General features: G+C 34.9%; 5 protein-coding genes and 1 non-coding gene across 6 annotated transcripts; 4 read left to right on the forward strand and 2 right to left on the reverse strand.

Moving 5' to 3' along the window:
• Window positions 1–340: 340 nt before the first annotated feature.
• LOC114407297 lies at window positions 341–2,500 on the forward strand. Its single transcript, XM_028370349.1, has 2 exons — window positions 341–483; window positions 1,527–2,500. The coding sequence occupies exon 2, from the start codon at window positions 1,538–1,540 to the stop codon at window positions 2,321–2,323; it is 786 nt and encodes a 261-aa protein (XP_028226150.1). The 5' UTR covers window positions 341–483; window positions 1,527–1,537; the 3' UTR covers window positions 2,324–2,500.
• Window positions 2,501–3,278: 778 nt separating this feature from the next.
• On the forward strand, window positions 3,279–6,179 carry LOC114407299 (amino acid transporter ANT1-like). The gene is made up of 3 exons (XM_028370350.1): window positions 3,279–3,843; window positions 4,239–4,886; window positions 5,672–6,179. Exons 1-3 carry the CDS (start codon window positions 3,613–3,615, stop codon window positions 6,053–6,055), a joined length of 1,263 nt encoding a protein of 420 aa, XP_028226151.1. The 5' UTR covers window positions 3,279–3,612; the 3' UTR covers window positions 6,056–6,179.
• Window positions 6,180–7,037: 858 nt separating this feature from the next.
• On the reverse strand, window positions 7,038–8,451 carry LOC114407300 (40S ribosomal protein S28). Its single transcript, XM_028370351.1, has 2 exons — window positions 8,359–8,451; window positions 7,038–7,414 (listed from the first exon to the last, which is right to left on the reverse strand). Exon 2 carries the CDS (start codon window positions 7,411–7,413, stop codon window positions 7,216–7,218), a length of 198 nt encoding a protein of 65 aa, XP_028226152.1. The 5' UTR covers window position 7,414; window positions 8,359–8,451; the 3' UTR covers window positions 7,038–7,215.
• Window positions 8,452–12,299: 3,848 nt separating this feature from the next.
• Window positions 12,300–18,506, forward strand: LOC114407301 (probable glutamate carboxypeptidase AMP1). Its single transcript, XM_028370352.1, has 10 exons — window positions 12,300–13,683; window positions 14,598–14,840; window positions 15,187–15,339; window positions 15,463–15,531; window positions 15,975–16,062; window positions 16,609–16,692; window positions 16,805–16,893; window positions 17,401–17,514; window positions 17,640–17,774; window positions 18,008–18,506. The coding sequence occupies exons 1-10, from the start codon at window positions 12,754–12,756 to the stop codon at window positions 18,185–18,187; spliced, it is 2,085 nt and encodes a 694-aa protein (XP_028226153.1). The 5' UTR covers window positions 12,300–12,753; the 3' UTR covers window positions 18,188–18,506.
• Window positions 18,507–18,837: 331 nt separating this feature from the next.
• TRNAR-CCU lies at window positions 18,838–18,910 on the reverse strand. The gene has a single exon. It is a non-coding gene; the product is annotated as a tRNA-Arg (tRNA).
• A 79-nt stretch (window positions 18,911–18,989) lies between these two features.
• Window positions 18,990–21,861, forward strand: LOC114407303. Its single transcript, XM_028370355.1, has 9 exons — window positions 18,990–19,169; window positions 19,251–19,451; window positions 19,529–19,667; window positions 19,957–20,027; window positions 20,246–20,273; window positions 20,379–20,446; window positions 20,535–20,647; window positions 21,059–21,158; window positions 21,434–21,861. Exons 1-9 carry the CDS (start codon window positions 19,022–19,024, stop codon window positions 21,526–21,528), a joined length of 963 nt encoding a protein of 320 aa, XP_028226156.1. The 5' UTR covers window positions 18,990–19,021; the 3' UTR covers window positions 21,529–21,861.
• Window positions 21,862–21,946: the final 85 nt, after the last annotated feature.

A 21,946-nucleotide genomic window follows, 5' to 3' on the forward strand; every position in this document is an offset into this window, starting at 1 on the left:
TTATTTTAATTTAAATACAGAGAATATAAAGATGAAAGATATTTATTGACAAAGATAGAAAGTTAAGAAAAATTCCAAAAAAAATGATCTTCTTGAAAGAAAGAAAAAACCCTCCTAACTTCTAAAAATTATCCCATCCAGTTATTATAATTATAGTTTATATACAAATATAATGTATATATTAAATATATTTGTTTATTTGAAATTCTAATTACATAAAAGTGTGCATTAATCTTATGCCCAATTTAATTATAAAATTTAATAATTTGTTTAAGCAAAGGTAATTTAATTCCATTCAGCAAAAAAAAAAAAAAGTAATTTAATTCGATGATAAACCCTAATTTCCTTTTCCAAAGACATCTCATTCTGCTTGAGAGTTATACTATACCCAATTTGCTTATCTCTGAAGCGAATATCAGGGCACGCAAGTTTTCAAGATTGCTTAATTCTATTTTCATTCAAAGACCTTGGACCAGGACCCAGGTATTTTTCTTCGCCCCTTCTTCCTCTCCTCTAATTTTGATCCAATCTTTTTTTTTTTTTTTTTCAATTTGTGCGCGGGTTTTCATTATCCTCATTCCATGTAGGTACATTTAGATTTCGAAGTTGTGGGTTTTTGCATTTCACCATAATATAATGCGATTTTAAAAGCCATACTTAGTTCGAGATCCAACGCTGTCGGACATTTTAGCAAACAACAAATGGACAAATTGGATACAGATCAGGAGACAATACTTTTTTTTTTTATCGGCAAATGTTAATTTTTAATTGTTAGTTTTTTTTAGCGGGGGAATCGAGCCCAGGAGACAATACTTAGGAATTGTCGAAATTGCTTGCGAGAAATTTAAGCCTCTCTAGTCGTTAGTTAGTTGATAATAAATCTGTTGTAGTTTCAGTTCTACGATTTTTTTTAGGGTAAAGGTATTTGCATTCCATCACCTTTCCTATCAAGTTCATCCTCAGAATCTTTCATTGGGCTAATAGTTGTCTATGTGTCTTCTGTGACTTAAGAAATGGATGTTTTTCTCACTTCGTTGCTTCTTTATTTTCTGTGCTGTGCTTATAAATAAACATATTCTACGAGAACTTTTTTTTTCTAGGTTGATAAAAAAACTTGCCAAGCAATTTGTTTGTTATTTATTTTAGATGGAAAGAATCTTTCTGATACTTCTCTGTGAAGATTTGTTGCATTTCATTTGCATCTGCACCTATGGGCTAGCTTATTGTTCTTTGTCTGAATTTGAATTCCAAAGTGGATACTATTAGTTTTGCAACTTGATATGCGCTCATCTTAATTCCAAGCCACATAATCTAAAGCAAGTTTCTTACACATGCACACACACTACGTATGAAATGCTATAATTGGATTACTAGTCATTTTGCTTAGGAATAGAGTTTTTTGTATGATATGCTTAAATTAACTTTTAAGTAATTCTTTTCATTGATTTAATAATGACCATTTGATCATAATGGACCTTGAGTTTTGTTAGTGTCTTAACGCTATACATCCTACTAATGGCATGCAGGTTCGTGGCTAATGGTGAAAACAAAGCAGAAGCGCACAGGAAAAGTTCCTGGTAAAAAAAGTGGTACTTCTTCACATTGCCTTGTTAATTCTGGAAACGGTGACAATCAGCATGAGGATAGTGATTGGATTATAGTGAAAAAGCAGAGAGTTACCATTCTGGTGCCTGCTGCACCTCTTAATGAGAGATCATTAACAGCAAACCAAGGACCAAATCACATGCATCTTATGCCTCCTGAAATAGCAAGTAACCATGTGCAGCTTCCCATGGAAACATCTACGATGCATCCTTCAGGTAATGAACATGAGAAGGCCACTTTGGCTCTCCGAAAGGAGACTCGTGCCGAGAGAAGAGCTCCCCCTACCTTACCTAAACCAACTGTGGTCAATCCACCGTCTTTAGATGAAATAATAGAATCAGAAAATCCACATCAAACGAACAGTTTGAAGTCACATAAACTACTTGGAATTTCTGATACATCAAAAGTTATTAAGCAGCCCAGAACACTACTTGCACCAAGAAGGTCCTCCAACTTGGAAACTCTGAATAAAAGCTTAAGAGCATCAAACCTTGAGAGGAAGCTCGAAAGAGCCGGTGGACTTAGCAAATGGCTGACATCGCTTGGACTGGCGCAATTTGTGAGAATTTTTCAGGGGAATAGTCTCAGTAAGTATCAGCTGGTAAATCTAACCATGAAAAAACTCAAGGATATGGGCGCCAGTGCAGTGGGACCTCGCAGGAAACTGATCCACGCCATGGACTGTGTTTGTCAGCCATATTGCTTTGAGGCATTGTAAAAGTTCTTAGGATTTTCAGATAATGTACAAAAATGTTCCAAGACATGGCACAAATGCAAAACTTTTGTTTCTGTATGCTTTTGTGATGGTTCACAGCACTTGAGTCCCAAAGTACTTGTAGAGATTTCTGTATATAACTTATAAGCAAGTAAACGCATTCTACAATGCTTCCTTCTACATTTGCGCCTCCATGCACTAGTACCTTGATACCACGTCTATAAATGTGTATTTGAAGATGGGTGAAGTGAATGAGACATTGCAACTTGCAAGTTTATGAGAACATAGGGGGATGGGATTTTTTTAGCATTAATAACATTTTATATAACTAAAAATTATTTATAGTTAATATTTTTGTATAATTATTATCTACATAGTTATATACTATAAACTTATACACTAGGTATGTATTTTATTGTATTTATTATAGTTTGTTTCTTTATTATGAGTGTAGCATTAATAAATTTATTTATTTATGGTTATGTATTTCACTATATTTATGTATTATATATATATATAATACAAATTTTATTTATCATCTATTATATTTTTTAATTATTTTTTGAAGAAGTTACCATGTGGACTAGCAACATTCAGGGATGTTTGACCATAAGTAATGTATTAAAAACCTTTATGTATTATAATTTTAATTATATAAAACTAAATATTAATAATGCTTACATGCATAAGTTAAAGTTTCTGGCAGGTATGATAATTCTAACCACAGTTTTTTTGGGTACATGAACTACATTAAGTTTGAGCAGTCAAAGTACTATACAATTTTTTTTTTTAAACGTTAACCGATGTCCTTAGCCTAAACATATTGGGTTAAGAAATTTAAAGTAAAAATATAAATTTTTATTTGGATGTATATAACTAAGCCGTTGATAAAGTTTTTATGTTCTTCTATAATTTTTTTAATAAATAGTTTGACTTTGTTTTTTATTCCTTAACCGGTGTTCTGGTGAGCAAGATTTTTTGTTTAGTTTTACTTTTTACTTCCATTATCTGTGAAACCGCGTGATTAATTAGCGTAGTCCTCATTTCTTGAATTGTCCCTGTTTCCATTCTGCTGTCAACCCACCCCGTAACTGGGTAACGTTCAGTTGCCACTTCTCACTCATTAATCATTATTTATAGAATCCTTTGCTGGAATCTTATCCTATCCCCATAAGTAACTATCACTACCCACTGACCCATGTTCTGTTCAGATGGCTCTGCTCTGTATTCGTGAGATGTGACGAACCTCATTTTCACTTCACTCCTAATCATTTCCGGGTAGATCGGGTATCATGGCGCTGGACACAAAGAACAACATCGCATCATCTCCTCTGTTGGAACCTCTGCCTTTGTCGAATTCCAAACGAGCTTCGAAGCTTCAAACGTTGGGAAACATCATAGTCACCGTGGTCGGAACTGGGGTTCTGGGATTGCCCTTCGCTTTTCGGATCGCTGGATGGGTCGCTGGATCGCTCGGGGTTGTCATCGTCGGCATGTCCACCTACTATTGCATGCTCCTTCTTGTGGGTCATCTCTTCTCACAATCATTGCATCAATCATTTTTAGTTGAATACCCGAATAATCTTTTCTTTTTTCCGTATTTCTTTAAGAATTTCATTATACCGCATTATACTAGTTTCTGATTACTTTATTTCTTTTATTGGTTGCGACTTGACACTAAGAATTTATTAAAATACACTATATTGTCATCTAAGTTTATATTCACAAGTAGTGATATCTAGGATGATGTCTCATTAGTTGACAATGATGTTGTTGTTGTTTAAGATGGTTTCTGATTGGATGACAATATAAAAGTTTTTTTTTAATCCAGCTGAGAAAATGTACATACTATTTTCATATTTTATTTTATGGTTCCTGGTCCTGCCTTTATAGTATGTTTTTTTTTTCGTGGACACAGGTTGTGTGCAGAGAAAAATTGGCATCAGAAGAACCACTAGGGGAATCAAGCACTTATGGAGACTTGGGTTATAGGTCCTTTGGAAGCCCGGGTCGGTATTTTACAGAAGTTGTAATTGTGGTAGCACAATTTGCAGGGTCTGTTGCTTATTTTGTATTTATAGGACAAAACCTTTATTCTGTATTCCAAGGCCAGGGACTATCAAAGGCCTCCTACATATTTATGTTGGTACCTGTTGAGATTGGATTGTCTTGGGTAGGTAGCTTATCTGCTTTGGCTCCTTTCAACATTTTTGCTGATGTGTGCAATGTCATAGCCATGGGAATTGTGGTGAAGGAAGATATACAACGGGCCTTCGGGGAGGGATTTTCATTTGGACAAAGGACAATGATCACATCCAACATTGGTGGGTTGCCATTTGCTGCAGGCATGGCTGTTTTTTGTTTTGAGGGGTTTGGAATGACGCTGGCCTTAGAGAATTCTATGCAGGATAAACGTAAATTCCCAATATTGCTGGCTCAGACTTTTGGTGGCATAACTCTTGTGTACATTCTTTTTGGGTTTTGTGGTTACATGGCTTTTGGTGAAGAAACTAGAGACATTGTGACCCTCAATCTCCCTAGGAATTGGTCATCTCTTGCAGTACAGGTAGTAAAGACATCCGTACTTTGAGCTCCTATGTTCTTTTTGTATAATTGCTCGTGCGGTTACTCTTAAATAGTATTCTCGCGGTTAGAGCTAAATCAATATGATGCTTTTTCTGTTTTCTTTTCCTCAACCAGTTGACTTTGACTTGTAAAGGATAGTATCTTATACCACCTTCCAGATATATCCTTGTACATCATTTTTAGTAGATTGATAACAAATGTTTATAAGCAAAAGGTACAATGCCTTCATAATTCTTCATATACAAAGCACTATCAGTGACATGAACTTGTCTTGGGATATATCTCATACACCCAACATTCCAGTAGGGCTTGTTGGCATTGCAACATGAGAAAATCCTTGGAAAAGCCAACATAGAATTGATATAGCTTGGTGGAATCTGTTTGAAAATACTTTATCATGCTGCTTTTTCACTTACATCCATGTTATTTGAGGATACTAACGGCTGGCTTGAAACACCTAGTGCGTAGAGGTGATGGCGTTTGATAAACATCTGATAAGATATAACTATGCCTTTTAATTTGTGTCAATTGATGTCATGTCAATTAACCTATTTTACAACAAAGAATCATTCCTAAATTGTGTCTGTACTCTGTCCTGTCTAGCATATCTAGTGAAGTGCATCTTGCTGTGTGCACTGCATAATATATGCTTGGGTGTATTTTACTTCGTCCTTAGCCATGTCTACTAGGATAGTACACTTTGCAGAATACTACGTTTATTTTGCCAGAACTCCATTATCTTCAAGTTTTTGCTACATTTGACAGGTAGGATTATGTGTGGGGCTTGCATTCACACTCCCAGTCATGTTTCACCCAATTAATGAGATTGTGGAAGGGAAACTCAAAATCATCCTCAGAAACAATAATGATTCAATGGGACTAGAAAATATGTGCATATACGTTAGCCGAGCGATTGTGGTGGTTGGATTGGCAGTCATAGCTTCATTTGTGCCAGAATTTTCTGTATTTGCCTCATTTGTAGGGAGCACCTTATGTGCAATGCTCTCATTTGTTATGCCAGCCACATTTCACCTAAAGTTATTTGGCTCTTCTCTACCCATCTGGCAAAAAGCCTTGGATTCTATTGTATTATTGTCTGGATTATTTTTCGCATTTTATGGCACCTACAACACAATAGTTGGAGTTTGATGCATCTAGCATGTATTTTACTTAGTTGAAGGCTAGAAGCTTGTATACAACTCAATTTGTTATTTCTACATAAGTAAGCGTTCCAGCAAAATGCTAATGAAAGCCTACTCAATTGTTTGATTCAGAGTGTTTGAGCGAGTTTTGCTCCTCTTTGCTCTTTTTTCAGTTCCACCGAACCTAATTGTCCTTAACTTACAATTTAAAATTCATTAAATTCTTTTTATCAATAGAGAAAAAGGGAGGGCCGGAGGGAGAGTTCAAAGCATCACTTTCTGGATTCATGGATGATTGGATGCATTTTGGTTTAAGAGTCATTGCCCCCGTAAATCTTATCATTTCTACTTTTGTTTTATTTTTTATTCTTAAAACATTTTAGATAACGTTTTCTTTCCTATTTAAAATACTTAAAAGTATTATTTAAAGTATTTTAAGAAAAAAACTAAAACAAATACATTTTGTAAGAATTAAAAATAAATTGTAAGGACAAAAATGAAAAAAAAATTACTAGTACAAAAAATACATTCAAACCAAAACTAGTACTTTTTTCCCTTTATTTGATAATGTTGATTACTACCACTACATAGTACTAATGTAAAGTGATGTCTGAAAACATTTTATCCGAATGCAAAAATATTATATCACGCCGCGGTGGAAGGACCATAAAAAGCATAAAAAAGTTGAACCTATACGAAGCTGCTTTGGCGTGAACGTGAAAATAGTTTTAAGTAACTACTTAGATCTAATGATTGAAAAAATATCCACATTTTCATAGGTGAAGTTGTTCGTTAAAATTGTAACCAGACATCCTCTTATAAGCCGTGTTTTATCATAGCCACTTGCAACTAGAAATGAAATAATAAACCACCCATCAACAATAGCAGCTTATTGTATCTCGCCAATTACCACCAACATTTTTCAGTTCGTAATCATAAGAAGTCGTCCACTGTTTAACAGAGGGCGGTATAGATTAAAAGCAGCCATATATAGAAGACAAATATATTAATCCAAAATTTAAGCCATAATTCAAAATCATATATTAAACTCCAAACATCCAAAATTCAACCCATAATTTGAATGAAAATAGATCCAAGACAACAAGATAGGGTGCTATAACCTTTAGCACCAACTAACTACCATAAAGATCAAGAAAAAAATACCCTCTAGCGCAACCTTCTTGCTTCCCTTTCAGACTCGAGTAGGGTGAGAATGTCTCCTTCTCTCACTGGTCCTTTAACATTCCTCATGATATGACGGTTCTGATCATCCAAAAACTTCACTCTAACCTGAGTCACCTGTCCTCTGGATCCAGTACGACCCATAACTTTGACAACAAGAGCATGCTTCACCTGAGACTCCATCCTGATCAAACACAATCAACAGTTATGAGATGAAAGTGGAAAACAATTGCGTTTAATGCATCACAGTTAATCAGTCAGCATCACAGATAAATCAGGAATAACATATATATCACCTTCCAAATCCAAAAGGACCCAAAACCTTGAATCATTAGCTCTTCAACTTTCAAAATTCAACAGAATGCATCCTAACAGCAAATGAAAATTGAAGACATCCGAAGTAACAAGAAATAACAATAACATTCACAGTTTCACACCAAACACACAACTAGTTCCCTGGGATTAGGTAAAAAAACAAATATTGACATGGCACACATCACAATCACATACAAGGAGAAAAGAAAACCTAGTCCAGCAATAATATTAATAACAGATCAGTCTTCTTATATGTACTTCGGCATAAACTTTGTTTCATTTCATAGGATACAACCTACACCAGATTCTTTTGTTGTGGAAGGACTAAATGAATGTTAAATTCAAAACAAGATCCACAATATAGTTTATGACGTTTTACAGTATATGACTTCCAAAGGTAAAAATTCCAAATGAAGATTAAGGAACATTATTATAAATGACAAAAAGTATTCTAATGAACGAATCCACGTATCATTTGTTAGAACACTCGGGTCTACGTTACTTCACCAAGCAAGCCTCAAATTATAAATTCCGCTAAAGCTATGCGACCCAAATCAAGAACAAAAGATCAACGCATACACTACACACCCAACGTCACTAAGAAAGCAATAATAATTCCGCCATGAAATTGAAATCATAAACACAGTAACAGATAGCCAAACTAGAATTAAAAGAAAAGAATTATTAAAGAAATTTCAAATGACAGCCAAATATGAAGCAGTGAAGCGAGAACAATACATGAAAATAATAAATTAGAGTTAGAGAAGAAGGATCAGCCAGCGGTGGATAGAAATCCATAGGGTGAGTTCGCACCTGATGGCTGATGCAAAAGACGAACGAAGAAAGCAGGCGCCGCTAGGGTTTTGGGTTACACTTGCACGAGACCAGACTAAGAATTTTAGCTCCTCCCGATATTTATAGTTGGCCTAATAATGTCCAAATGACGTTTTTAACCCTCTTTATTTTTGTGATTATAGATGAAATTTATTAGATGAAATTTATTCTTTTGAAGAATCAATTCAAAGCAACTACATTGATACTGTTAATTGGTTTTTTATATTTTAATTTTGAACCAAATTAACTCTGATTAATTTATTTCTTGATTGTTTTTCGACTTGAACTAATTATAATTAATCCAATGACTCATTCAATTATTTTTTTAACTTTTATATTAGTATATTTTAAACTTTAGTACTTAATTTTTACTTCTATTTTTTCTTTATTTTTGTTATTTTTATTTTCTTATGATATATCCAGTGTTATCAAATGTCTTTCTTAATTTTGTCATATATATTGTGTATATTTTTTTTTGTTAATTTTAGTAAAAAATTAATGAAATACGTTAAGTGATAATCATAGAAAAAATTATATATTGAATAATATAAATAGCTAGTTTAATATTCAGTTTAATTTTTTTAAAATGTTTAAAAATTTAGTTAAAAAATAGGCAATTAGTGGGGATAAAAACTTAAATAAAATATAGTAACTTAGTTTCTTTATGATAACTTGATTACTCAAAAAACTAACTCAATCTTTATTAAATTGGTTTGATTCAAATTAACAAGAAAAAAAAATCAAAGTCATGTAATTAAATATGATTGATTCGAATTTGATTAATATGAAGCAATCGAACATATGATCAATTGATCATCTCTAGATATGGAGGTTGGAGTTGGCCATTTTTCCTTTTTTTTTTTTTTACTTTTATATAGGAGTACTATACAATATCGATTTGAATAAAAATTAAAATCTTCAGTCAAAAAAACAAATAATGATAATAATCATCTAACTAATCACAAGCTTCAATTATGATTTTAAAGAATAAAAAATATATTAGTAAAAGATACAAAAGCATAGACAATTTGAAGTTTGCGTATTTTTAAATATACGTTTCCAAAGTTAATTTTCAATAGGAATATATTTAGTAAAAAATACAAAAAAAAAAGTAAGTTTGCGAATAGCAAAAATAGGTGCAATTAAAAATCCGTTTTAATAATTGTGAGTTGTATAAGCCCACATTTGGTAACGGGCTTATGTTTCGTTCGGCTACGTAAAAAACGTAACAGGCTTTTTGTTTATAAGCTTCTCTTTTTTAGCCATAATTAATGTTTCATGGCTTGACAAAGTCAGCCAATTATTTCTCCGGTGATAGTTGGATAATGTCCATGCAGAAATTTAAAATTCTGATAAATTTTAAATTTTAAGAATTTTAAATACTTCAATTGAAATTCTTTTATTTTCAAAATTTTGTGTTTGGATAAAAAAAATTAAAATTATGAGAATGAAAGAAATGAATGAAAAAAAAGAGAAGATATGATTGATGTACGTGTTCCTCTATGTTCAAACAATCGATATTTTAAAAGCTCAAATGGTGTTTCTTGAAGAAGACAGCAAGAAGAGAATCTTAATTTCTCACCTTTTTAGAAGGAAATTGAAATTCCAGATTTTTAATTGTTTAAAATTTTGTTTTAAAATTCAAAAATTTTAAATTCTTCATAAAAAACATCCAAACAATGAATTCTAAATTACAGAAATTTAAATTATCTGATAAATCACTTTCCTCAGTCAAAATTCTCTATCCAACACACTCTAAAAGGAATTTCTCTAACTCAAGTTCTTTTTGCTTTCTTTTAGGAGAGGGAAGGGGTTGACTTGAGTAACTTGTGTTGTAATTTTATCCATTAGAACACTGCAAGTTAATTTGGTGTTTTTCTTGCATATTTTTTCATGAAGTTATGTAATAAATGACTAGGCACTAATTTCCAACTATATATAAAACCGCCATCGGAAATTGTTCAAAGAGTTTTGAATTTTTTAAAAGAAATTGGAGAGGTAAATCCTTCCGAGGGCCCTATGAATCCGATTCAAGAGATGAAGATGATGAATATGACAGACAATGTGAGAGGGAGCCTCCAGTACGAAAGGGACATGCTAGAGACGCAGCGAGATGAAAGCCTCTAATTTTCATCCAATATTTCAGATTCCTGGATGTTCAGTCTAGCTCAGTTAGCTTTGTCTTTATTAATGTTTTTCTGAATGGCTGTAGCTAAGCTAATACTTTTGTTTGTTATTTGCCAATGGTCCAATGTGCCTTTTCATCTGAATTCATGGATGATTGGATGTATCTTTCCTTGACCAAAACTGAATATTGCATAAACTTTAAGTCACACATTGGTAATGGGATACAAAAAAATGAATGATAATCCCATTTTCCTCCGTATTCCCTTAGCTAAAGTTTTATTTTAATTTGGTATATTGTTTAACGGAGTCTTTTGTCTTGTAACTCTGTTATCCTTTATTCATTTTAGCCTTTTGTGTGCTTGAGTGAGTTGCTCTTCTTTGTCTTTTCCAGTTCCACAAAACTTTATCTTTTATATGGAAATGTTAGTTATTACTATTGTTAATTTTTATTAGTGGAGATTCAAACGGGGCGATTTCTTCCTTCTTTTCTTTTCTTTTTATGTATAGATCAATCTTATATTTTGAGTTCCATATAACCTTAATTGTGGTTAACTAACAATTTAAAGTGACGGTGATCAAGCACGACAAACTTGTGAATTGAGCCGCGCAATTTGATGGGGTTGGCTCAGTAACTCACTCAACTTGGGCTAAGAAACAAGTGAAGCTGACACAGATAAGCAAAAAATCACTCAACTTGACCTGAAACTGACAAGATAACAGCAATAGCAGCAAATTCTTTAACGTTTATGCCCGCCACGTTGTTTTTGTTTTGTCCCGTATGAAGATCAGCCACTCAGCAGGGACACATTGAAAAGCATGTCACTTGCAATAATCTTAACTGAATCTTATCTTACCTAGCTTTGCTCGCATAACGCCATCGAGTCTTTTTCCTAAAACTGTTTCAGTATCTTACATGTTCATCATACATATGGCAAAGCAAGGTTTAAATGTTTGGAAAATGTTAATTAGTGTCTTGAGTGATTATTTAAGAAATTAAAAGATTGATTTTTTATTATTATTGAAATATACAAAATTATATTATTTATAATTTTTTTAATATTTTTTTATAACATATAGAGTAAATATTGTTTTTTTAATCATTGATCAATATCATAAAGACATTACTATCTTATATGTTTTAATAGATCGCACCAAAAAACCCATAATTCTGCCAGCCACTCGACTCAAAGCCCCATTCGGTTAGTGGATAAGATAACACCTCAGTAAGATGGCACGTAGCAAATCAGAATGCCGTTAAATAGCTTCAAATCTAAAAGGATCCCACGTGGAGAGTTGTGTTTGGATTTTGGAGAATCTTACGGAACAGCCTGGGTCTTCCATAAGTTCCTATGCCCATAGAAAAGCATTTTATAATGATTGCATGTTCATGATACCATAATGACATCTCTTTTATTTTGCCTTTTTTTTGGGAGAGACATAATGGATGCTCAAGAGCTAATGCTCTCCCACTCACAGGCGTGGACATCCACTCTCCTTTTGGCATGGATCTCGTAGTGAAAGAGAAACAAAGACATTGATTCTCATTCTTTTTCACACCAGACATGAATTTTGAAAAAGAAATTAAAAATCAAAAGTTTTCATGTCTGCTTCTGCAGCATCTTTTTTGTTGATTTAAAGCCACAAGTTGGGGTGATATTCTCAGTATCTAACTATAACAAAGATATTGTCCAAAACGAAGACTGATTCGGTTAATAAAAATAAAACTCATATCTCATGACGACGTGTATGAGAAAATATTGTTGATATAGACAATTTGTAACTATTTCTGTAACTCATATCTCTTAAAAGTTTATTATGATCTTATCGAGTTTTCGAAATGAAAGTCACCAAAACAATTATTTAAAAATACATATGTGATAAAAAAAAAATGGTTCCTGAAAACCAATGTTTTCATGAGTAGTGACAAGAGTTGCTGTCTTGGAAGAACTTGGATTGTTCTGGGGACAAATTGACATTGTGACTCGAACCTCCACCATGCATGGATCCACACACAGTACACCCCCCTTCACTGTCATCCACCTCTTCCCATCCTTATAATAACAATCACAAAACGCATCATCTCCCTTTTCCTACTCATAAAGATCACCATCATTTCATTTCCCATATAAAAAGGCACACAAAGTATTAGGAATAATAATATATTAACAACAACGACAATATAATAATAATTTCTTTCTCCCTTAATAAACAGAGCCTGCTCTGTTTCTTCTTCTTCTTCTTCGCAAAATGATGCCGAAACAACCGATGAACGTTTTGACCACAAAACCTTCACCTTTGAGCACCATGGTGGTGATGCTGATCCTCTGCATTCTGGGTTTCTACGCTCTGCATTTCCCTCACTCTTCCACACCTTCCGAAAACCTCTCTCACTTGGAAAAACTTTTTCTTTCCACTTCCTCAAACTCTACTATTTCGTCCTACCTCCGCGCTCTTACCATGCACCCTCACCTCGCCGGAACAAAACCCGCTTCCGACACAACCCGCTACGTGCTTAACCACTTCACTTCATTGGGCCTCTCGGCCCATACAACAACCTACACCACTCTCCTCTCCTTCCCCGTGCGCTCCTCCCTCTCGGCGCATTTTAACGACGGTTCTTCGGTGAGCCTGCGGCTCACCGAAGAAGCGTCGGGGGCGGGGGTGGTGGCAGCGTACCACGCGTACTCGCCGTCGGGCGCGGTGCACGCGCCGGCGGTGTTCGCGAACTACGGGAGGCAGAGGGACTACCGCGCGCTGGCGGCGATGGGGGTGAACGTGAGCGGCTGCGTGGTGGTGGTGCGTAAGGGCGGGGAGATGGGGCGGGGCGCGGTGGTGGAGAGGGCGGAGGTGAACGGCGCGGCGGCAGTGCTCGTTTACGGCGAGGGTGACACGTGGCGGAAGGGGTTTGAGAGGGGACACGTGATGAGAGGGGGGATAGGAGACCCACTTACTCCCGGGTGGGCTGGGGTTGAAGGGGCTGAGACGCTGGGGTTGGAAGATAGGGAGGTTTTGAAGAGGTTTCCCAAAATTCCATCTATGCCCTTGTCAGCTGAGGTGGCTGATACTATTTTGTCCTCTCTTGGGGGTGTTCATGTGCCCCTTCATTGGAGGGGTACCCTTAGGTCTAAGGTCAGGCATGTTGGTCCTGGCCCCACCTTGCTCAATTTCACTTATGAGGTGAGATGGTGACTACTATATGTAAATGTAAATATGTCAATGTAGTGTTGTTGTGTTGTGTAGTGTCTCTTTCAACCCGAAAGCCTCATTTATGCTTTTCAGTGTTTTTGGTTTTGAGAAATGGCTTTTGCTAAGTGGTTTTGTTAGGCTTGACGGCTGTACTGATTCATTTAGGATTTAACTTACCTAAATTTTTCATATAAAAATGAGAGCAGACATGTATTGATTCTAGTACTCAACTCACTTAAATTTTTCTTTATAAAAAAACGACGACTTTTACTTCTTTTACATTCTATTTATCTGGCCCAACTTTTACTTGCTGAAACAAAAGAAACAATTCTTCAAACACTAGTTTGTACTTGGAAAAGATACTACTAAGTAGGGGCTCAGGTAGGTCTGGAAAATGTGAAAGTTTTTTTTTTTTCCTTTGGTTAAGCCAAAACTTTTCACATGTGAAAAATATGGTAGACGAAACATTTTCTATATTGAGACAAACTACCCTATGATTGTAGGCTACTTCTCTTTTTCTATTTTGTGGCAAACTTTGGAAGACATTTTCTAATACACTTTCTTGTATATACTACTTTGTATTATTAGTTGAAATTTATTGGAAAGTACAAAAAATTTTGGGTCTCAATGCTTATAATGAGTTCACTTATAATTTTTGTAGTTTCTAACAAATTTTAACTAATAATAGAAAATGTATTAAAAGAAGTGTGTTACAGGGTGTATTGTGCATTCCTATTATACGTTTTCATACAACTGCCATGTTATTCATTATGCACTCATGATATCTAATTTGATAGAAATGAGGTGGGGAGTTGAAAAGGATAAATGGGAACGGTTAAGCTGAAGCTTATGATAGTATTTGGTGTGTATGTTTCTGTCTTTTTGATTTGCTTTCTGTTTTTCAGGGTGAAAAGAAGGTGGCCACCATTCAAAATGTTTTTGCTGTCATAAAGGGATCGGAAGAACCGGATCGATATGTTCTGCTTGGGAACCATAGAGATGCATGGACGTATGGTGCTGTTGATCCCAGCAGTGGAACAGCTGCACTACTCGATATTGCTCGTCGATTTTCTGCTCTACTGGGCTTGGGGTGGAAGCCAAGGAGGACAATCATTCTCTGCAGTTGGGATGCAGAGGAATTTGGGATGGTATGTAGTAGTTCCTTCATTACAACTGATATGCATTGCGGTTCCATGAATAATATGGAAAATGGCCCGTTTCTTTGGTTTTTAATGTTTTCCGTTCTTGTTAATATCTGCTTGTAACTGCTTTCATGATGGTGTGGTGTCAATGGTTGTTGATAAGCCAGTGACAAATAATTTTGGACATCTGGGGCGAAATTCTACTATCATTTGTCTAAATTAAATTGCATCGTCTTTCTTGCAAATTTCTTCTTGATATGCTCACTATCAAATCAAATGAGTTTGCTTTAATTCAATAATGCTGTCATTTCCTGCAATATTCTCTCTAAATCAAGTTAATCTGTTTATGTAGATAGGATCCACTGAGTGGGTTGAACAAAACCTTATTAATCTAGGTTCCAAAGCTGTAGCATACCTTAATGTGGACTGTGCTGTGCAAGGTCCTGATTTCTTTGTTGGTTCAACTCCTCAGCTAGACAATCTTATTCTTGAGGTCACAAACAAGGTATTTAGTTGGAAATATTATCATTTATAAATGCATGTAGACACATACATATGGATAATTATCATGCTTGCTCCTAGTAATTCGGTAACTCTGAACATCGACCAGCTTTTACTTTAATTTCAGGTCAAAGATCCTGACTCTGATGGTGTGTCATTGTATGAGAATTGGGCTGCTGGTGGTGGAGGCAATAATGTAATGCTTTTGTCACTACTGGCCAAGTATTTGTTTGCACTCGCCTCACATATGTTTTGTCTGATACAATTGTTATGATGTTCCAAAGAACTATGATCTCTTGATTAACTGTGTTGTTTTAATGCACCATATCCAATACCTGTCAGTAACCGATCAAACTAGTCTTGGGTTTTGAGTTGGCATATAGCTCAAAATAGTTCTATAATGATTAGCTTATAGTTGAAGTTTCATGAGTTGCTTGAGTTTTGGAAACCCTAGTGTGTAAATGACAGATTTATTTTATTAGTAGGATATGATATCTGACTTTTTAAATGATGAAAGCACTTAAATTTTATAGCTGTATTATGATAATGTTGGGTTTTTGCCATGCTTTTTTCAAACTGGGTTTCAATTTTGTTGTGATGTCTTCATTGCTTAGCCACTTTTATTTTATTGGATTGCAGATTCAGAGGCTCAGTGGAGTTGATTCTGATTTCGCTCCATTTGTGCAACACGCAGGGGTTCCATCCATTGATATGTATTATGGAAGAGGTATGTATCGCATCACTAGAAGATTTTGTATGATTGATGGAAAGTCCAAGGCCTGTGGGTCACGTTATGTAGGCATTTACTTTAGTTATGCCATTTCTATCTGTTAAAAAATATTTTTGGGCATTTAAGAGGCTATTCCAAGTTTTAAAATAATTTCTCTAGTTTAAGGTGAGGTTGGCAGAGGTTCAATTTCTTTCATTTTTTGGATTGGGTCATGCAGATCTGAGGTCATGGAACTCTATTGTTTTACTTAAGGTTTTTCATCTTAAGTATGACTTTGCACTTAGTGGTCCTTATGTTTTCTCCTTTTTTATGATCAATTACTCATAATTCAGGATTAATAATTAAATTCTAATTTAATTTGTCTAGGAGCCATAAATATATTGATCGCAATCCAGTCCCAGATTCTTTAAGCATATATTGTTTTGTAATGCAAAATTAAATTATTTCTAGCTCAATATGCTTCTAATATGCCATGTCTATAATGTCATACATCCATAGGCTTGGGTATCTAATATGATGTAATAATCTCTTTCGGATATCCAGATTTTCCCGTCTATCACACTGCGTTCGACTCCTATAACTGGATGGCAGAGTATGGCGATCCATTCTTCCACCGCCATGTTGCTGGTTAGATTTCTCTTTTAACTGCTTAATATGGTTTACAAGTCTCTATTTTTAATGAACTGTTAATCCATGTGGCAGTCATAAGATGTAACTTTTCTGTTCTTTGTTGTAATAGTTACTGGAGTTTGGGGGCTTCTAGCTCTTCACTTGGCTAATGATCCCATTCTTCCTTTCAATTACGTTTCATATGCAAATGAGTTACAGGTGCGCATTTATATTCACCTCTGATTTACGTAAATTACTTGTTAGTTGATGTCTTTTGGGATGCCAGCTACGCTGTCAAATAATCTAGGGACTTCTATTTGAAAGTTAACTACAAAATTAAATTAGTTCATACTAGTTAGTGACATGCATGATGCATGATGCATGATGCATGGAAGTTGCCCGAATAAAGGATGCACAATAACTCAATGAGCGTGTTTTCATTGATTATTAAATCTAACATTTTCTTTCCTTGAAAAACATAAATATTTAAAATTGAATTTTCATGAATTCCATTACATTGTTTTTTTTCCTTTCTAAAAACATTGGTTTTTTTATTTAATAAGGAAGAATAGAAGATTAACATACTGCTGAGGCAAAGAGAGAGAAAAAAATTAAAAAAAAAACTTTTGCAATATTGATGTTGCATGTATAATTGGCACCATATGTTAGTGCATAGCATTCATATTATCATATATTGAGTATATAATCTTTCCCTGTTTTGGGCAGTTGTACAAAAACACGTTGAGCAACTTGATAGACCAGAAAATTTCTCTACATCCATTAACCCTTTCAATTGAAGAATTTGCTTCTGCTGCCAAGGAAGCTGATGATGAAATAAAGGTAAAACCGAAATAACCACAAGGAGTTTTCATATATTGGTACATATATTTATGCTGTAAACACTTCAACTTGTTGTTCCTTGTTGCCATGTATTTATGCTTGTCTTTCTTTGTTTTGAACTGCAGAAACTGAGATTGCAAGAAACTGAAGGTTGTTTTGTAGATATGAAAAAGCGAGCATTGAATGATAGACTAATGCTTGCAGAAAAAGGCTTCCTGGATGCAGATGGACTTCAGGGAAAGCAATGGTTTAAGCATCTTGTGAGTTTCTGTCACTTAGTTTCATATTTTTTCAACTACTAGTTTTTTTGTCGGCAAATATTAATTATTAGTTTATTAGTTTTTGTTAACCGGGATTGGAACCCAAGACCTATCTCTTTCTCCGTTCACCCTTTACTACCAAGCCAACCTTATATCTCCTGTGCAACTACTAGTGTATTATCATCGTTGAATGTTGTAAATGAAAACATAAAACCTGACATTTTCTGTAATAGGTGTTTGGGCCTTCCAGCGACCATGAAAGGATCAATTTCTTCCCAGGGATTTCTGATTCTACCATTACGTCAGCAGGTGTAAGTGAAAGAGAAAGGCTAGCATCAATTCAACACGAAATCTGGAGGGTTGCCAGAGCCATTCGAAGAGCTGCTTCTGCACTCAGAGGAGAATTCACCTAAAAAACTAAATGTGAAAAAAAAAGTTAAGTTAGAGGAGAATGGAGATGGATGAAATCATCTCCGTTTGAGTTACCTGTAAATATAGTAGTGTTTCTTTTTAACACGAGCAGAGTTACCTGCATTTTGAGGTATATAACTGTACATTAAGTTGTAAAAAAGGAGATGAATGAACATGCCAGCAGTTTGAAGACACATACACGGTAATGATAGCAGATTTTGTGCTTATAATGAATGTTCTGCACAAGTTTTTCTACATTTTGTTTAGAGCACGGAGAAATTTTGGTACGAATTGTAATGAAAAAGCGCTGAATCAATCAAATTGTTATTTGTCAATAAAATACGGTGATAGTTTGAGTAGATAGACAACAGAAATTGGCCATATGATTTTGGAATTGATACGTGCTATTATTGTCTTTTATATTATAAGATTTTCTATCCAAAATTCAACCAATACAGTTTGGTCATTTGATTAACATCTTAAAGTATTCGAAGAACCATATATATATGTTTGGGGAGCGGAAGCTCTAACATCTCAATAGATTAAAAAAAACAGAACAAAAAATTATACATATACGTAATAAAAGTTATGAACATAGACTACACATGATAAAAAGAGGTTGACAAAATAATTTACATTATCAAAGGGAAAGCGCGCCAGGTAGGGGTCGAACCTACGACCTTCTGCTTAGGAAACAGACGCTCTATCCACTGAGCTACAAGCGCTTGCTGAAATTAGTTTGCATAACAGTAATAATATTTATAAAGTATAAATGTGGAGATCCCGCCTAAACGCCTTTTGGATGAAAAATTCGAAAGCATAGTCGCAAAGAGGAAATGCAATTAGCAGAGAGAGAGAGGAAGAAGACGATGGCGGAGGATCCGGTTTCGAGCTTCTGCAACGCGTTGGCAGCTTTCTGCAACCACCTCCACTCCTCTTCCGATGCTCTCAAACAATCCATTGATCGCCGACCTATTCCTCTCGGTACGCTTCTCTCTCTTTCTCTAATTGTTCTGTTTGTTTGCTGAGAAAATTCAAATTCAAATTCTTCCATAACCGTAACAGATTCCGCATCGTCGACCTTCGTGCAATGCCTGAATCGCCGCGTATCGACCGCGAGCGCCGACCTCGACATGCTCGATTCCATGTCCTTCGGCACCGTCTCTTTCGAAGAGCTCCTAGGTCACTGCAACGAATTGTACAAGAAGAACCACTCCGATCTCTTTCAAATCCAAGATCGTCTCCAGAGCTACGGTTATAGTGCTGGTACTTCCAAAAAAATAAAATCTCTATCTGTTTTCTGCTTCGTTAAAATTGAATTTTCTTTTATTTTCTTGAATTAGTTTCGGATATTGAGGAGGAGGATGAAGCTGAGGATATACAACATCAAGATCCGGAAGACAAATTAGATAGTCCGTCTTCTTTCTATGGATCACTCTCCGTCGCCGATTCTAGCTTCAAAAGTTTAGAAGAAGATGCTTTGTATCCTTAATACGATTTTCAGCTTCTGAACAAATTTTATATGGAATGAAATGCTGCAATTAGAATATTAGATTGATTTGAAGTCCTGGAAGATAGCGAGTACAATTTGCATACAATTGTCTTTTCAATTTTTCATTCATTTTATTTACTTTGGCACTTTACTTTCCCGATTTTTTTTGTTTAAAGCTCTGAAAAAGATTCACTATTAATATGATAATGGTTGAATCATTGATCAGTTTTGTTGATTGTTATAACAATAAGGCTTTTTAGATCCCTTAATTCTCTTCAGACTTGATGAATCTTTGAGTTTGAAAAACTTTGGGCTGTCAGATACATGTCTGGCCATGTTAGCATCTAAAGGTTAGTGAATGCCACTTCCCTCCATAAGCAGTGCTTGTTGATTTGGAAGGATTCCATTTCCATGCTTTTATTTTGTTGCAAGTACTTTTATTGTTAACATTTATCTTGTGCCCACTGGTCATATTATTGATTACATGAAAACTAGCCTTAGCTTCTCAAATTAATAGTATTTTGCTAATTCCATGTTTACCCCTATTTTTTTTCATCCACGCATGCAGGTGATTTGTCACCACAAGAACCTGAAAAGTAAGTTGAAAGTTATGGATATCATTTCCTGTTGTGGGATTTTCTGCATTTCTATTGATAATTTCTACATGATTCTCATTCCTTCCCCAAACTATGGGTGAACAGAGTACAAGAATTTAAGCAGCAACATCAACATGATGCGGACACTGAAGGAAGTAACTTCTTATCTGATGGTAATCGAATAATTGCCTGTTTCAAGAGTTTAACCTTAATCATATGGAGACTGTTAATTGAATTCTTTTTTGCTAAAATAAAATTTAGAACAAGACAAGGAGAATATAAAGTCAGCTGAAGCTCCCAGACCCATATTAAAGATATTGAAAAGCGAATTTGAATGTCTTCCTGCCTACATGAAGGGTCTAACATCATGGGAGGTGAGGTTTTTTATGGCATTCAATATCGAACATTCATATACCAGGGATGTTAGTTCTTCCACATTGATATAGGGTAGCTAATGTGCTAAATTGGTTGGCTAGCTACGGATATGATTTTTTGTTTTTACTGATAACTACATATATGTGGCCTTATTTTAGTTTTACTTTTTAATATATTTGTACAAAAAATAATGACATTTTTATTGTTTTCATTATTTTTATATAAATATTTAAAAACAAAAAATAGAGTAAAAATAACGTGACACTTGTATTATTATGTGAAATGGAAAAAAAAAAACATTTTCTTAAATCAAACGGGTCTTGATTTCACGTGACAATCACTTGCGTGTAAGAAATTTGTTAACCTATTTGACATATTTTTGGGGTTCTTTGTCCAACTCGACCTCATAGGATCTACTTGTAGCTGTTGGTAAGATTAATTCAAGCCTAAGCAAGAAGACCAATGGATGCAGCTACTTCCACCAAGATGAAATTCCTTCATTTGAATTAGGTAGCTCTTTTTCAAATTAGAATCTATTGCAAAATGGTAATTTGCTGCTCGTGATTTTTCCCATAACAAGATCTCTCTGCCATCGTTTAATCACACGTATGACCTTAAATTGGGAGTAGTCTTTAGTTCAAGCAACTTACCGTCGATATACACGAATCACTCCACAAAAGTCAATATTATTTTATAACACTTAATAAGGACACTAATATTTTTGAACCAGACCAACAATGCTTCATGTATCCCCAAACACTTATTGATGCTGTCTGTTTGTTCAGGTCCTAAAACAAGATCATATTTGCTGCTTCTAGTGCGGATGAACCGATTGGTTGTTGAGACGATTGATGGTTTACTATCGTACAGAGTATTGTAGATACGAGACCCATTGGAGAACTATATTTTTCATCTCCTAGTTCACCTTTTCGTTGGCATTCATATTCCAAGGAGAACGGACCCAGTACACGAACACAGCACATAACTAAATACACATAAACATAATAGTGCCATTGTTTGAAGTGTTTTGGCATCTGGTATTTTTTAAAATTCTCTGCTCCATTCCCTTTTATTTGAGGCTGAGTATGATTGATATCCACATATTCCTTCTATTTGTAACGGCAAAGATTGAATAATCATATTGTTCTTTGTTATTGACGATAATGTAATGTGATGCTTGATCTCGTTGGATAGAATTTTTTTTAGCAAATTACATTAACATCTCTTGTACTTAGGACTTATTATACTCATATCCCCTCAATTAAAATGTTTTTCTTTTGCCTTCCCTAAATCATCAC

This window comes from Glycine soja, chromosome 3 (genome assembly GCF_004193775.1).
Source record: "Glycine soja cultivar W05 chromosome 3, ASM419377v2, whole genome shotgun sequence".
In the NCBI taxonomy this organism is placed as follows: domain Eukaryota; kingdom Viridiplantae; phylum Streptophyta; class Magnoliopsida; order Fabales; family Fabaceae; genus Glycine; species Glycine soja.

Coding starts and splice junctions, on each gene's coding strand:
- LOC114407297 (XM_028370349.1), top strand. CDS start 1,538: ATGGTGAAAACAAAGCAGAAGCGCACAGGAAAAGTTCCTGGTAAAAAA.
- LOC114407299 (XM_028370350.1), top strand. CDS start 3,613: ATGGCGCTGGACACAAAGAACAACATCGCATCATCTCCTCTGTTGGAA. Junction 3,844..4,238: donor ACTATTGCATGCTCCTTCTT/GTGGGTCATCTC, acceptor TCGTGGACACAG/GTTGTGTGCAGAGAAAAATT. Junction 4,887..5,671: donor GGTCATCTCTTGCAGTACAG/GTAGTAAAGACA, acceptor TACATTTGACAG/GTAGGATTATGTGTGGGGCT.
- LOC114407300 (XM_028370351.1), bottom strand. CDS start 7,413: ATGGAGTCTCAGGTGAAGCATGCTCTTGTTGTCAAAGTTATGGGTCGT.
- LOC114407301 (XM_028370352.1), top strand. CDS start 12,754: ATGATGCCGAAACAACCGATGAACGTTTTGACCACAAAACCTTCACCT. Junction 13,684..14,597: donor TGCTCAATTTCACTTATGAG/GTGAGATGGTGA, acceptor TCTGTTTTTCAG/GGTGAAAAGAAGGTGGCCAC. Junction 16,894..17,400: donor CATATGCAAATGAGTTACAG/GTGCGCATTTAT, acceptor TGTTTTGGGCAG/TTGTACAAAAACACGTTGAG.
- LOC114407303 (XM_028370355.1), top strand. CDS start 19,022: ATGCAATTAGCAGAGAGAGAGAGGAAGAAGACGATGGCGGAGGATCCG. Junction 19,170..19,250: donor TCGCCGACCTATTCCTCTCG/GTACGCTTCTCT, acceptor TAACCGTAACAG/ATTCCGCATCGTCGACCTTC. Junction 19,668..19,956: donor AGTTTAGAAGAAGATGCTTT/GTATCCTTAATA, acceptor AATTCTCTTCAG/ACTTGATGAATCTTTGAGTT.